Genomic DNA, 15,280 nt, shown 5'->3' with positions numbered 1-15,280 from the left:
TTCTCAAAAAACAGTTACTCTGAAACGAATCAATAGAGTATTTTACGTGAAAACAATACTCACGAGTCATTCTCATGTCCGCACTGGTCCAGATGACCAGACCCCCTCCATCAGCATAGTGGTGAGTAGATAATGAGTGACTTAGAATTTTCTTCGGTGAGCTATCCCTTTCAGTGGGGAACACTTGTTGTAGATTGTGTATCTTTACTGAGCTGCAGTAGAGTTAAGTTAAAGACTTGAACACTGGGAGATGAATTTGTTTCACGCGAAACTGCTGAAGCTTCATATCAGCCATAACTAAGAAATGTTTTTTTTACAACTATGGCTTTTGTGTCCCATCACTTCCATTGAATCTGGTTTATAAAGGCTTCTCCTCAGACCCAGCAGCGACATGAGGAATGACTACACTGACCAATACATATTTTAACTGACATATAGGCATGTCAGTAATAAATTATAATAAATAGTTATACAATTTAAATCAAATCAAATTTTATTTGCATAGCCCATATTCATCAATCACAATTTGCCTTGTAGGGCTTCACAAGTTGCGACATCCTCTGTCCTTCCCTCCCTCGACTAAAGCATGACAAACATAGAAACCTCAGGGAGAGAGAGAGCCACGTGTGAGCGATCTCTCTCCCAGGACAGACACAAGTTCAATAGATGTCACGTGTAACAGAGCACATCAACCACATAACAATATTTCATATTAATAAATCTGCAGTAAAATGTTTGCTGCCATAAAATGTACTTATAAGTAAATCTGTGTGCGTGATGGTGTGTGTGTGTGTGTGTGTGTGTGTGTGTGTGTGTGTGTGTGTGTGTGTGTGTGTGTGTGTCTACATGTGTGTTGCCCTTGAGCCTCCATCAGAGGTACACACTGATACTGTGATCAGTGCCAACTGTCATTGTTTTGGGCGACGACAACACTGACACAGCCAGCCCTTTTTTCTCATTGGCCGCTGTCAGAGCAGCTTGACCTCGGATTGGCTGCCAGTGAAAAACTGATTAGGAATGCCACGGAGCAGCATGCGCCTCCCCTCTCCCTCTCTCTCTGTCTCTCTCTCACCCTCTCTCTCTGTCTCTCTCTCACCTTCTCTCTGTCTCTCTCTCAGCCTCTCTCTCTCTCTCTCTCTCTCTCTCTCTCTCTCTCCCCCTCTCTCTCTCTCTCTCCCTCTCTCTCTCTGTCACTGTAAACATCATGCTCATGCTTGTGTGTTTTTTTCCCTCAGAGAAGATTTGACAGCTTGTATTTTTTTTTTTGGGAGCTTTTCTGCTGCCTGGTGTCAGCATCCTCACTATGTCACGTCCGTTTGTGTGAGTGTGTGTCTGTGTGTGTGTGTGCAGGGATGATGGATCGGCCGAAGCACTGATGAGGAGTGAGGAGTAAAAAGTGGGGATGCTGGTTTCCCTCGTGGGACGTTGCGCTTGTTTGTTTCCCTTAGAGAGGTCATTTGCGCGTTGGGGCTGGGGGGGGGGAGAGGGGTGACCGCTGTGTGTGTGTGTGTGTGTGCGTGTGTGTGTGTATATGTGTGTGTGTGTGTGCGTGAGTGTGCGAATGGGGAAGAGTCTTCTGGCTGTTTTGGCGTCTGCTGGCTCGGCTGGGAAGCCCTCCCCCCCTCACCTTTTATTCTCCCCCTCTGAGGTGTGAAGCTGCCTCCCTTCCTCTCTCCACCTTCACACGGTGAGTGTCGTCAAGTTGTCTTGAAGCAAACGCAGCTTGTTCTCCGGAGTGGATGTGTTTTTGCTGCAGTGCTCTCTCTCTCTCTCTCTCCCTTTCGCTCTCTCTCTCATTTGTTGCTGTGTCCTACTCACTCTCCTCTTTGCGCCGCTTCATCTCTTTTTTTCGCAGTTCCCTGTGACCATACAGGCATTTGACCTTGACACAAACCCACACTGTCTCATTTGCTCTGCAGGGTGTCCCCCATTCTCCTGATTGTAAGCGTGTCTCACACTCTTTACCCTCCGTGATGTAGGACTTGTAAGACGCAGCAATGGGTCATGCCACTGTGAGGAGTGTGTGTGTGTGTGTGTGTGTGTGTGTGTGTGTGTGTGTGTGTGTGTGTGTGTGTGTGAGCATGTGTGTGTGTGCGCTGCAACTGTGTCACCAGCAGCAGGTCAGCAGGCACCAAATCTCCACTGCTTGCCATCAGGAAAAATATAACCCCCAACCCAATCCACCCCCAGGGCATGATGGGTGCATCCAGATGGAACGAACAATCCCTCCTCACAAGTGACTGACACCCAATCCCCTTGGCAACACATCACACACCCCCACACCATCCCATTCTTCTTCATGTCCCCCCCTCCAATCTTTTATTGTCAATCAGAGTGAGCATCTCCAGGCTGGGTTGTGTTACGAAAGAAACCATATTGTTAGCCTGGAATATTTGTTTTGTTTTTGTCTGTCATACCAACTCGGCACACAAAAAAAGTAAATGTCCTCATTTATCGAATGAAAATATGTTGACATAAGTAGAAACCCACAATCAAGTAGCTTTTTACAAAACCTAATTCTATGTGTATTTAAATCGTACTCATATGTCCTGGTGCTGATGCTGGGGCACTGCAGGGTAATTGAATGAGTAATTAAGAGTCAAATAATTGTATTTTAATGAGGCATGTAGCATCACACTTTTCTTGAAGCAGAAAGGAAAAACATCATGACATTAAATCATTGATATTGATCCTTAGCTCCAGCAACGCAGGAGCCTACATTTCCCTCAATGCTAGACGTCCCATTCTTCATTTTTGTCAACAATCTGAGGTACGAGTTACTTTAGCTGCTTTCAGACATGCACTGAACTCAGGACATTGGGTTGAGACGCAGCAAAGGGCCTCAAGTCAGAATCGAACCCGGGGGCAGCTCTACCAGGTGAGCTATACACGCCCCATTTTCCAGAACTTTTGCCTCCAGCTCCCCAGTAAAATGTCTGGACTGGAAAATTCATAGCAAGCGAGTGGGCGTGCTAATGACGTTTCTAACTCACGCGGGCGTATGGATCCTCATTTCCACAGGATGTAAAAGAGGAAACACTCATGTAGCTGACGCAGACGAAGATTTCATCTTGGAAAGACAGCGAGACAAAAACATGTGATTGGAAATTATACATTATATCCGCCTACTGCATGCCCCACCCAGACGCCATCCTTCAACTGAATGTTCCAGATATTGTCCTGTTGTTGTGAATGCTTCTGACCCAGACTATTTTCTGTTGTGTTCTTCATCTGTAAGGTCTCTGGAAATTTACCACAAAATTGGGTCTGAAAAGGGATTTTGTGATCTTCACTATTACTGTCACTACTACAGACAAAAAGACAAAGCAAATTTTATTTGTCTGTCGTTTGCACAAATCTGTCTGTAGGATTGTTTGTGCCGTCCATGCTATTTGCACCATTTTACTCTCTTCTCTTCTCGTCTTTATTTGTACGCTGTATAGCAGAGTGGACGCAACAAGTTTCCCTGTGTATGTCTTTTCTGTTCAGCTCAGACTCTGAGTGGAGTCGTAACTCAGCGTTTTTTATTGTCTCCTTCTTTCATCCCTGTATGAATGAGTACATATGTCTCGCTCAAGTTGGATCAACTGAACCCGCAAGGCCACATCTTTGCACCGCCCAGGCCAGTTTGCATTTAATTACATCGTTCTTTCTCATAATTTGACAAACAATAAAGGGTGAGAGAGAGATTTATGACATGGTCCTTGACTAGAACAGGACCATGGACATTGCGGCATCGACACATTCATACTCTAGAAAGCAGCCTTTAGAGCCACAGAAGACATGATACAACTGTTTTTATCCAATTAAAATCCAGTGTGGATCCATTCATCAAATCCAGATCCTTTCAAATCCAGCAACTGATTTAGATGTATCACTATCATATTACATAAGACTATCTTACTTGAACCGTTCTTAGACATGAACTGAAGTTTGTCTTTCGCACATTAACAAAGCGGCAGGAGATTCTCTGCCCAGAAGCGTTCACAACAACACAGAAATCCTCGGAGGATTCGGGCGAGGAGTGGTTCAGCAGGCGGAGGAGAGATGTAACATATTCATTCTGCTGCAGAAATTGCGTGTTTTTGTTTACAGCACATAGACACTGGCATCGGCTCTTATAACCACAAAGTCGTTTGACGTCTTCGTCTGTGTCTTCTAAGCTTACGGCGCTTCTATTTCATCCTGAGATATTTGTTTTCTTTTAGTTTGTTTAATCGTTTCATCTGTTGCATGTTAGAAAGGTCATCAACCCCCACTTGTTGTGGTGAGTATTGCAAAGGATCTCGTCCGGACTCTCTGCGGACTTTATATGGACATTTGCATTCATACATACACCTCCTCTGGAGAAGGTGCAGAGGATATCCAGAGTAACGTGCATGTCTGAAAGCAGCTGTAGTAAGTAGTGACCTAACTACTGTTCACAACCTGGCAATGAGACGAACGGCACAAGATATGAAATGTTAATTAAATATGTATCTGACACGTTGAAAGCAGGCGCGTAGCCTACTCACTTCCACACACAGGAATATTCATGAGCATCTTGCTCCAAATACTGAAGGTCCTGATTCAAAACTAGTGGGTTGTTGAGTTTAAATTATTGATGGGATATGTACTGTACACGGAACGAGAATCTGAAACTGAGAGACTGGGATGACCTGGGTCATTTTACACTCACCACAACACCAATAGAACAACTGAACGTGATTATTAACTTTGTTTATTCTTTAAATGAATGCTGATGTTGTTGCCTGTCTGATGTCTGTAAATAATTGTGTTCAAACTACTCAGTAACTAGTATTTATATTTATTTACCTTCTGCTAGAGAAAAACCCTTAAAAACTCTACTGAAGCATCTTTGATATGTGCTTTTGTATATTGTCCGTTTTTTGTTTCAGTCCAGAGCAGCATGCATGCATTACACTTGTTCCCACTGTGGGACATTATAGGATGTACTGTCTGTGTACATGGAGGACATCAGGAGCATGAATCTCAACATCCCATAAACCTACTTATCATGATGAATACAGGGAAATAATCTATTGCGTAATAATACTCCCTGTATTGATGCAGAGTTAGTGAATGTTTGATTATGTGCTGGCACATGGTCCGTCTGACATTATGAAGTGCTCAAAGGTCAGCATGTCTGGACTGGGAAAGTCAGCGTTGCTGTTATTTATGTAGCTATTATTAGCTGTTAGTTAGCTGCCAGCTTGATGGACTGCTAATGTACAGCTTGTAACTTGAGTGTATGTTTCCTGGATTTGTAGTTTCCACTTATCACTACGGGGGACAGGGGATGGCAAAAAAGAAACAATCCCCTCACAAATTGCTCATGAAACACTATATTTTGTATTTACTGTGAAGAGAACAGTCCACTGCTCCTCTGCCTGTTTGCTGCCAAAGATTCAGCACCGTGGGACCTCGGTTGTGGCTTGGGTTACAGACGCACCATAGGCCCATTAAAGTTTGATGGATACATTGTTTGACTGGCCGCTGTCTCAGCATAGCAGCATTATATAGGCTAATATGTGGTGTGTTAGGCTTCTGAGAGCCAATATTTATAGTAAGCAATTCTCTCCCCCTCTAATGAGACCAGCGTTGGAGAGCTGTGGGTGCTGAGGAAACGGGGTCGGCGAGCGTCTTGAATAGGGGCAGGGGAAGTTAACAAGCCGATGCTGCTGATCCCCCACAGTCATTTTGTGTGTTGCGTACAGTACATTAAACTACAAGGGTTCGTTCAAGTTGTGAAACCTGTTCTCAATCGTTTTGTAGCAGTTCTCAAACCAAGACCGCAACCACGATACAAAATGTCCACAATTTCGTATCCTGAAAAGGGAAAGCCGTCGCTCCAACCCGCTAACCACAGCAGCACCTGCCGCCTGTTGAGCACCCAGTACATTTAGTATGTTTTCATTTCATGATTATACGATATAATATGCAACAGTTCTTGATTAAAATTTCTAAAAACAAATACACCTATGTTATATATTTGGTTGACTTGTGTACTAACATTATCCAAAGTTTTTCGGACAATGCTCAAACCCAGAGAAATCCCCAATTTTATTTAATTGAACGTTTCATTTTGCTGTTGTTTTTCTTCCACTGTTTGTATCGGTCACTCATTATGGATTACGATTATTCATTGCCGTAACGTGGATTCAACTGTGTGAACATGATTTGCGTCTGATTTGCGTAGATTGGTAATACTGGTGAAAACAACAACTCCCATGATCCCACACGGCTTCACAAGATCTTCAAACTAGGTCTTTTGTTATCGTTTTGGTTGAGAGACCCCTAGTGGCCGAAGTAACTTGGTGCACATTTAACATTTTAATACTTGTAAAGAAGGACATTTAGGGCAAGCTGTAAGTGCAATGTCACTACTTTGGTCCAATCATGATTGAGTGATCATGCCTACAGTAAAAGTAAGGCTAGTTTAATTTGCTAATAATGGACAAGTGCTGGAGCATTGTGGGAACACAAAGTTTTCTCCTGCCGGCCTCTCTGATTGTAGCAGCTCTTCTTTGGATAGCTAGACGTCGTCGAGTGAAATGTTCACTGTTGCTGTTAGTAAACCAAGAGGGGGCTGAGCACTGATTCTTTTTCACAAGTAAGAAAATTCATCACATTTCTATTAGCTACATCCATCGGCTCCAGAGTTCTAAAGCATCAGTGGCTGATTAAGAGCAAAAATGCTTCCCCATTTCTATCTCTGTCCCCGCTACGACTGCTCAGCAGAAAAATGTAGCTGAGTCACCTTTGCTGTCTCCAACGAAAATTCAGCATACAGACCTCAGAGACAGCCACCCCCCTCCACTGAAGTCTTCCTGCTCTCCAGAGACTGAAAGTAATAGATACAACTATTTAGACGCAATTGATTTAAACTGTTTTGCTAATCTTTGAATCATTTCTTCCCCCCCAAAAGGACGACATCTGGTTGACAAATAGACCCAATTAGTTTGTGTGTTCCCAGGGAATGTGCAAGTCTTTTTCAAGGTGTTTAAGGGAGGGTTATGCAAGAGAGCTCTTCTCTCTATCCCCTATATTCCTGCTTCTATGTTTTTTTCTTTCCATCTTTGAGGATATTGCTTTTACACTATGGCAACAGCAAAAAGAAAAAGTTTATACTAGTGTAAGTGGTTATATAACCAGGTTCTCGAAACTTGTAATGGTTTTTATTGCTAAATTGGACTTTGACCGTGGCTAGAAAAGAATCAGACTGTTCATCAGTTCATCTGTTGCATAAAGCTTTAGTTCAGTCTTGACCTCAACAGAATTCATTCAGCAAGGTTAACTCTGGTGTACTTGAGACTTTTATAAACTAAAAATCATGGCTGCCCAAGCTCTAGCTACACTATGCTTAGCCTTAGTTAGATGTAGTTTTTACAGAAAACTGTTATCTGACGTTACAGCTCTTAAATATATAAGGAATTTTAGCATTGTATCTGCTTTTTGGCCCTCAACTTTCTGGCTAGGTCTCATTGTTGCACATCACCTGCACAGAACTAAACCGCACACACCGGTGAACATAGTGGAACATTTAGCAGCTAATAGCAAGATATTCCCCTCAGGAGTTGGTTGAGAGCAAAACGGAGCTAAAAGAAGAATGAATATTGAACTTGCATAACTCACGAGCATAACTGCAAATTAATGTAATGTTCCTCCTTGTCTGCAAGATGTTTGTGTTCTACATAGCAACACTTAAATGTGATATTATGACAGTGTTTCGTACATCTTGTCGTGCTGCATCCAGGTGGTTAAAAAAATCAATGTAATTAGACTTAAGGAATAATAAAACCATCATAAGTCTGATGACCAGTGTTATTGTACAGTATTTTTGTGAACATAATCCGCTGACACTTGGTCTCTCTCTACGTTTGTGGGTAAATTGTACTTTTGTGGGCCCTTAACTTAGAACCCATAGTCATGGGGCGCGTACAGGTCCTACATGAAGGCTGGGGCAACCCAGTAATTATTCATGCCAATAACCTTATAAAAGCTGACAGTGAGTTTGTGTTGAGGGGTCTAACCATACAATTTTTTACTGCTCAGTCATAGTGCACCCGTAACTGTTTGTGACCATAAAATATCCTTGCTGATAGATTAGCTGATCAATACCAATCACTCAGTCAATACTTGGCCAGTTGCTAATGCATCCGGCTTTCAGAACTCACTGTTGGCTCTTCTGTACTGTCACCCACATCATGTCCTTTTAAGTAATTCTAAGCAATTCACTTGTTCTTGTTGTGTCTATACTTTGAGAGCAACTAATAAAAAACAAAAGGGAGAACGAGAGGTGCCAGTGGGTCATTTGACTCAAGCGGATATTCAGATACTAAGTTAAATCTTATTCTCTGTGTCCGAAAACTGCAGGTGTGAGTTTATCTCTACATGGGTCTGAGCCCCAGCGACAGAGCCTCCACCGACGCAGAGTCCCGCTGCAGCCCTCGGCCTCTGGCTACCTCGCAGCAGACAGACCTCTCGTCTTCCCCTCCTGTGGAAACTCAGACATCATGGAGGAATCCTCGGCTGAAACTCCGGACTCCAGCACGCAAGACAATGTGCCTCCCCTCGGTGAGAGCCGCCACTTAGAGAAGTTAGAGAAGTCAGTGTGGTGGTGCTGAGTTATTCTTGATGTGGTGTCAGTTGTGATTATCATCATGTCCTAGAAACTTTCTCCTGCTACCATAACTACCACTTCCTAACCCTAAATCTTAACCTAACCTTTACTCTGGCCTTAACCTAAACTTAAACCTAACCTAAATGTAATGACTTACTTTAGGTTTTTATTTGCTTTTTGTCCCCAATAATAAGGAAAACATGTCCACATAATGTGACCGAGTAAATAGATTTAGGTCCCCACAACATGAGCAATACCTAGATCACACGCTCTTTCTTCAGTTGACTCAAAGGAAAATGTTGTATTCCATAGTCACCTTTAAATAATCCTGTTCCAGAGTAAAAGACTAAGTAGTCCAAACAGATGGTTGCAATATATAATAGTAAATGTAAAATGATACTAAGTTCAAATCACCAATCTAATTTACTGTGTAAGAGTTGTTTAAGAGTAAGTACTACCAGTAAACCTGCGCTTGTTCCATTGGTTCCTTGCCTGAGAATCTGAATTCAGTGAGAGCAATTTACAACCATATTCTGTGATGTGCTCGGCTTATAAAAATTACATTCCCACTCAAGATCCATCAGTAAGTAAACATCACAAGCTTTGTGCTGTTCGGAGTGTCCAGCGTGGATGTCTCCACTGTGCCTTGTGTTTTGTGACGTGTTCCCTGTTCATCACCTGAGAAACTAGTTTCCTTCCAATGCACAAACTCAACAGTTAAGAGACCAAACTGTGTCACAATAAAATGATTTAGAGACTAAATGACCACTTCTGGCTTTAAAGCGCCTCCTTAGAATTTTGACAAATATTTAGCTCTTAATGGCGATCCCACAGAGAAATATCAATCGGCATTTTGCGTCTTTCAGCTAATTGTTTTGGTTTTATGGGCAGCAACTTCTGATTCTCTCTCACCACTCAACCACAAATGGAAACTCATGGTTGCCCCTTGGTTTTGTAAAGTGGCTCATTCAATAGCCTGGTAACCATGTAGCAAGTGTTCAGTGTTATCATATAGTGTTAAACCATTTTATACATTCCTCCCCGCAGCTGTGAGGGATGTTAAGGTGCTGCTCCAGAGGGAAGGGTCACAGGGCACCAGCAGCCCGTCCAGAGACGACGACTCCACACTGCTGAACCCGGCCACACACAGCAGCATCCTTGACGACAACACAAAGTCTGATTCGAGTCCCACAGAGGTTAGTCAGGAAACTCAATCTCTGGGCTCCCCAATGCCCGCCTTACAAAGCTAGCCAGCTAAATACCCACCCATCCATTTGTCCATCATAACATCTCTCTTCCCCCAGTATCACTCTCTCCTGGTTGTCTCTCTTTTGTCTGTCTATCCTTAGGGGAGGAGTAAGTCCAGCGGCCTTTGCTTCAGTGATGGAAAAAGTCGCATTGACTACATCCTGGTGTACAGGAAGTCCAGCTCGCTGTCAGAGAAGAGGGAGGTATTTGAGCGGAATATCCGTGCTGAGGGCTTACAGATGGAAAAAGAGGTAAAGAACAGTTACACTAGTGACTTTAAGCTGACGAGGGGTCAGCTAAATTACCATGTCAGTCCCAGCGAATAATTAATGGCTCTTGATGAAACAAATTTGATATCTACGGACCTCTGTAAATGTTTTTCCTGCTCTGAGTGCCATTCCAATTTAACATTGTGTTTGTGTCCACCTGATAAATGTATTCACTCCCCTTTTAGCTCTGTTTTGGTTTCCGCCAACTCCTGAGGGAAATATGTGGCAGTGTTGCAGCCAAATTCCCCACAATGTTCACCAGCTAGCTGCTAACTTTGTCTATCTGGTGTTTGATGCTGGTCAGGCAGAGTACACTGGGTTTACTTAGCTGAACATAACAAGAAGAAAACATTGATGAGAGGTGGTGAGACCAAAACAGTAAAGCTGCAGACTTTAAAAACCAAAGTAATGTGCTAAATGATGCTCAAACTTCCCCACAACCTCACAGAACTTCATAGTTAGGTCTAAATTCTCAGTGGGCTCATTACTATACAATTTACTCCACTGTTCAAATAAATGAATAAATAAAGAAGACCTGGAGCAGCTTTAAAATCTGATATTTTATCCGGTTGAAAACGGTTCAATTTATCGCTTCATGTAATGTAGGAGACCAAGAAAATATTCATATTTGATATGGTGCAACCATTAAATGTGATGTTTAGTACAATAATGAATTAAATGAATAAAAAGAGTTATTAATAATCTATTAATACATATGTTTTACTGCTCAGGCCAGAATCAGAGTTCAGTTGGGTAGGAGATACAACCAGGGGGTTCCAAATACAAAATGGCCTCTTAAACTGCTCAGAAGTTTTTTTCTCAGAAATTAAAAAAGTTTTCATATAAAAGTTGAAACCACAAACAAATGCACAGTGGTTGAGAGAGCTCTAAACACTGCAAATTAAGAAAACACATGCACTGCAAAAAAGTCACAGCACATGCAAATACAGAAACGCGCTGCAAATTGCAAAAATGACAACGGAAATGTTTCAAGGGGACCCAAAACAGTGATGAACTAGGCTGTAGTTCAATGCCTTGCTCAGTCCTATATTTCATGTCATCTAATTGGTCAAGTTGTCATATACAGCTGAGGGATGGTGTGGCGTTCGTCGGTGAGTCACCACTGATAACGGCAAAACAAATTTGCTGATGGGAAATTCTCCCCTACTGCTTCTTATTAAGTAAAAGTGCCACTTGAGTGACAGAGTGGAAAATGTGGATGTTGTGTGCGTGTGTGTGTTGACTGCAGCTCTATCTGCCAATGCACTAACATCAAGGTCATTGGGATCTAGGATATGCAGAGGAAGATAATGGTGCTCGTCTCCTTCAGCAGGCCACTTGTGTGTGCTTCTTGTGTTGAGTCATTTTATTATTTTTAGGTCTCTTTTTCTTTCAGCTCCTGATTCATGAACCTTTACTCTGACTCCTACTCAGTCAGTCAGTAACAGACAGGTGAAGAAAACAGCAGATCTCTGGAAACATATTTCTGTTGAACAAGTGTCTACACAGTTATTGTAAAACTACGTCTTAGCTGCACAGCCAGTGAAAAAAAGCATTGAAGCAAAAGCTGAACTTGAGTTGCGTTGTTCTCCCTGTTTAAGTCCTCTTTGTTTCTGACGTTAAACTTTGTGTGTTTGGCTTCCTCAGGCTTCCCTGACCAATAGCGACGTAATCTTTCTGAAGGTCCACGCACCATGGGATGTCCTCTGTCGCTACGCAGAGCTCATGAACATACGCATGCCTTTTAGGTGAGACACTCCTAAAACTGTCTTCTGGTTGAAAAATAAACTTCAATGTACCCTGTGGAATTTACAGGTTAACAAAGAAAAGTCATGTTGGCATCATGTTGCCGTCAAATTCTTAATATTCCAAAACAGCATTTAGAACAATTGAAATCCTGCATCGTTTACATCCATGTTTGCTTGCCTACAGTTATCCTCTGCACTGCCTTTGTTTGTGCTTTGCTGCAGAGCTCAACACTGTGGTTCCAAAAGTAAAAAATCCCATTTATTTTCTGAACAAAGATGCTGATTGTATGTCAGAGTATTGTAGCCATCCAAGGTAGACTCCCCACAAGCTATTTGATTGAGATTGTGAAACTTGATATGAAGAAAAACATGTTTTATTCATGATACCATACTACCCAGATTCCTAATGTGTAATAGTGAGTCAAGTCTCTGATTAGCAGAGATCACTGTTGCCATGGAAATGTTTACTACAACCAGAACAGAGCAACCACGAGTTCCCTTTCTAACATGTTGCAGTTATACACTGTCACGCTCTATACTCACATTTTACTCACACCTGCAAAAAGGAACCCAAAACATTGCTCCAATAGTCCAAAAAGGTTACGTTTAATGTTAGCATTAACAGTAGTATTATCATTATAAGCAGCAGTAGTAGTTGTTGTAGGAGTAGTGGAACTTCTACTTGGAGCCACAGCAACATCAGGAATATTAATGGTCATAGCAGTCGTAGTTGCACCATTCATTATCATTGTCCTCATTACTGAATTGTCATCCTGTGGTTAAGTTAATTATCCTCAACCTTCCATTTTCCAGGAGGAAAATCTTTTACCTGCACCGACGGCAGAAGTTCATGAGCAGGTGAGTGTTCCGTCATAGAGGCAACATTAAGGCTAGCTGATAAAGTCAGACTCTGGCAGCTTTAACACAAACTTTACTTGCAGGATGGAGAAGCGCATGAACAAATTCCGTGGCTGGCTTCCCCAAAAGCCCATGAAGTTTGACAACAACACTCTGCCTGACCTGGAGGAGAACGAGAGCTTTACCGCCCCCTTCAGTCGATCGAGGATACATCAGTGAGTTTCACAGAAGTGCCCTTTCGAAGCTGCGTCCCATAGAAGATGATTTTAACTTAATCATACATTGCTGCCTGGTACATTTTACTTTTCCTCTTTTGTACTTTTGCCATTGGAATTCTGTCTGTTTCCTCTATGATTTTAATTGGCACACACACACCCACACACACCCACACAGAGCATTCTCAGCTAACAGATTTGTAATAACCGCTTTGTTTCACTGCAGTTTCATCATCCACAACAAAGACACTTTTTTCAACAACGCCACCAGAAGTCGCATCGTCCACCACATCCTCCAGCGAGTCAAATATGAGGAGGGAAAAAATAAGATGGGTGAGTTTTTCTATGGACAGAGATAATTGAGGAAAAAAAGGATGCTTGAGGGGGAACTATCAGTGTGTGCATACAATGGAGAGCAGGAGCTGTCACAGTAAAAACCTGTTTGAATGATCTCATATACATTTTTAAAATATGATTAATTATATATTATATAAGTATAAAAATTCTGAGCTGGGTTCTCTCATCCTGATCTACCTAAAGAATTTGGCCATCAACAACCCCATGTTGCGGTGAATTCTGTGGAGGATCTCCTGCTGTGTTCCCACAATGGCTCCTTCGGACATTATACACAGTTGTTCTGAGGGGGCCGGGCAGAGAAACTCGAAACCTTTTATGTTCTCGCATACAGCCCCTCTGGATAATGTCAGGAGATTATCTGGAGTTCAGTGCATGTCTGATGGCAGCTACGGCCACAGGACGTTCAATGGATCGGACAAGCACTGCATGTTATGGACGTTTCCTGCTGCTGTAAAAGAATGGACCTGTTCAGTTTATGCACTTAACATGATTTAATTGACACAGATGGTTTGGATGGAACTTATCGGCTACACTGCATCAGACATCCGTTTCTCCTCTTTCATGCTGCTCTCTTTTTCATTCCAGGGCTTAATCGTCTTTTGAGCAACAGCTCATACGAAGCAGCTTTCCCTCTTCATGAGGTAATTTGGCTGATTTCCATAATAACTATTCATTCAATCAGTTCTGTCACTGCTGGCTCTGACACGGATGTGGTTGCTGATGTGTGAAAAGGCGCACCCCCATTCGCTGATCATTCACATTCACTACACCAACGACTGTATAAAGATGGGCGACACATCACCACTTCCCCCCACTGTACAAACATGAAGCCAAAAATGTAGTGCTGCCATCTCGTGATCATGGAGGGGAGCCACAGTATTGAGGTCCAGCTGATACCTGCACTCGACCAATCGCGAGTCAGTCTCAATCGTGACATTTCCCCCTGTTTTTATAGCATCAAATATTTGCGTATATATCAGTATGATAAGAAACAGCAAAAAAATTTAATGTTTTATTTTGTCTCAATTTTTTTGTCCATGTCCCATCCTTTAACATGGAGGAGGCAGGGTTCGTGACCTATACTGCTGCCAGCCACCAGGGTGCAGATGTTTTGGCTTCACTCTTTCGGAGCTGTCATGTCATCCATCTTTATATACAGTCTGTGTATTACACTAGGACTGTACATAGATTATCTATGTCTATGTCTATATATGTGTGTGTTTGTACGTTAACAGGGGAGCTACCACAGCAAAAACTCCATCAGAACGCACGGAGCAGAGAACCATCGACACCTGCTGTACGAGTGCTGGGCCTGGTGGGGGGTTTGGTACAAGTACCAACCCCTGGACCTGATCAGGTAACTCACATTCAAGCAGTTTATACATTTTATCACTGTATATATTTTTGTTTACATTGTACAAATCTTTGTTTCTTATAGTTCCTTGTGTTTATTGTAAGTGTGTATTTCACCTATCTCTTTTTACTGCTGTAACACAGTACACAGTGGGACTAATAAAAAATAGTGGAACTAATAAAATACTATCTCAGTAGGAGAATAAATACTCTGTTACCTTATAGTAGAATGTTTTAAAAATCAAAATCCAGTGACCGTGCTGTCACTGAATATTAGACACATCTCAGGATGCCAATCTGCTGTTTTAGAGCATGCAGTAAAATGTTGAATGAATGTTTTTAAAATTTAAATGTCAAGAGTTTGTCTGTCTGCCATTTCAGGAGGTATTTTGGGGAGAAGATCGGCCTGTACTTCGCCTGGCTCGGCTGGTACACGGGGATGCTGTTTCCTGCCGCTCTGGTCGGCCTCCTGGTGTTTCTGTACGGCCTCTTCACTCTGGACCACTGCCAGGTCAGGTAAACACACCCCCCCTCTCTGTTCTCTGATAAAAGTGCGTGTCTGTACTGGAAGTACTTTGTAGAATAAATCAGGACTTGATCTGCTTCATA

At 42.4% G+C, this 15,280-nt stretch overlaps 1 protein-coding gene across 2 annotated transcripts in view; it reads left to right on the top strand.

The window, feature by feature from the left end:
• Positions 1 to 15,280, top strand: part of LOC118101652 (anoctamin-4) — a 44,291-nt gene that overhangs the window by 11,426 nt on the left and 17,585 nt on the right. The window contains exons 1-11 of one of the 2 annotated variants that reach the window (XM_035147576.2): positions 1,176 to 1,687; positions 8,377 to 8,577; positions 9,671 to 9,819; positions 9,973 to 10,122; positions 11,788 to 11,888; positions 12,702 to 12,746; positions 12,830 to 12,961; positions 13,188 to 13,294; positions 13,904 to 13,959; positions 14,554 to 14,675; positions 15,053 to 15,187. In XM_035147576.2, the coding sequence (XP_035003467.2) occupies positions 8,517 to 8,577; positions 9,671 to 9,819; positions 9,973 to 10,122; positions 11,788 to 11,888; positions 12,702 to 12,746; positions 12,830 to 12,961; positions 13,188 to 13,294; positions 13,904 to 13,959; positions 14,554 to 14,675; positions 15,053 to 15,187 (1,058 nt within the window). In that variant the 5' untranslated portion in view covers positions 1,176 to 1,687; positions 8,377 to 8,516. Of the gene's footprint in view, positions 1 to 1,175; positions 1,688 to 8,376; positions 8,578 to 9,670; positions 9,820 to 9,972; positions 10,123 to 11,787; positions 11,889 to 12,701; positions 12,747 to 12,829; positions 12,962 to 13,187; positions 13,295 to 13,903; positions 13,960 to 14,553; positions 14,676 to 15,052; positions 15,188 to 15,280 lie in introns of those variants that run through there. The other variant, XM_047338583.1, reaches the window with a different exon arrangement.

This window comes from Hippoglossus stenolepis, chromosome 22, assembly GCF_022539355.2.
Source record: "Hippoglossus stenolepis isolate QCI-W04-F060 chromosome 22, HSTE1.2, whole genome shotgun sequence".
NCBI lineage: Eukaryota > Metazoa > Chordata > Actinopteri > Pleuronectiformes > Pleuronectidae > Hippoglossus > Hippoglossus stenolepis.
The sequence above is the reverse complement of the archived record's forward strand: the minus strand, read 5'-3'. Positions and strand labels throughout refer to the sequence as shown.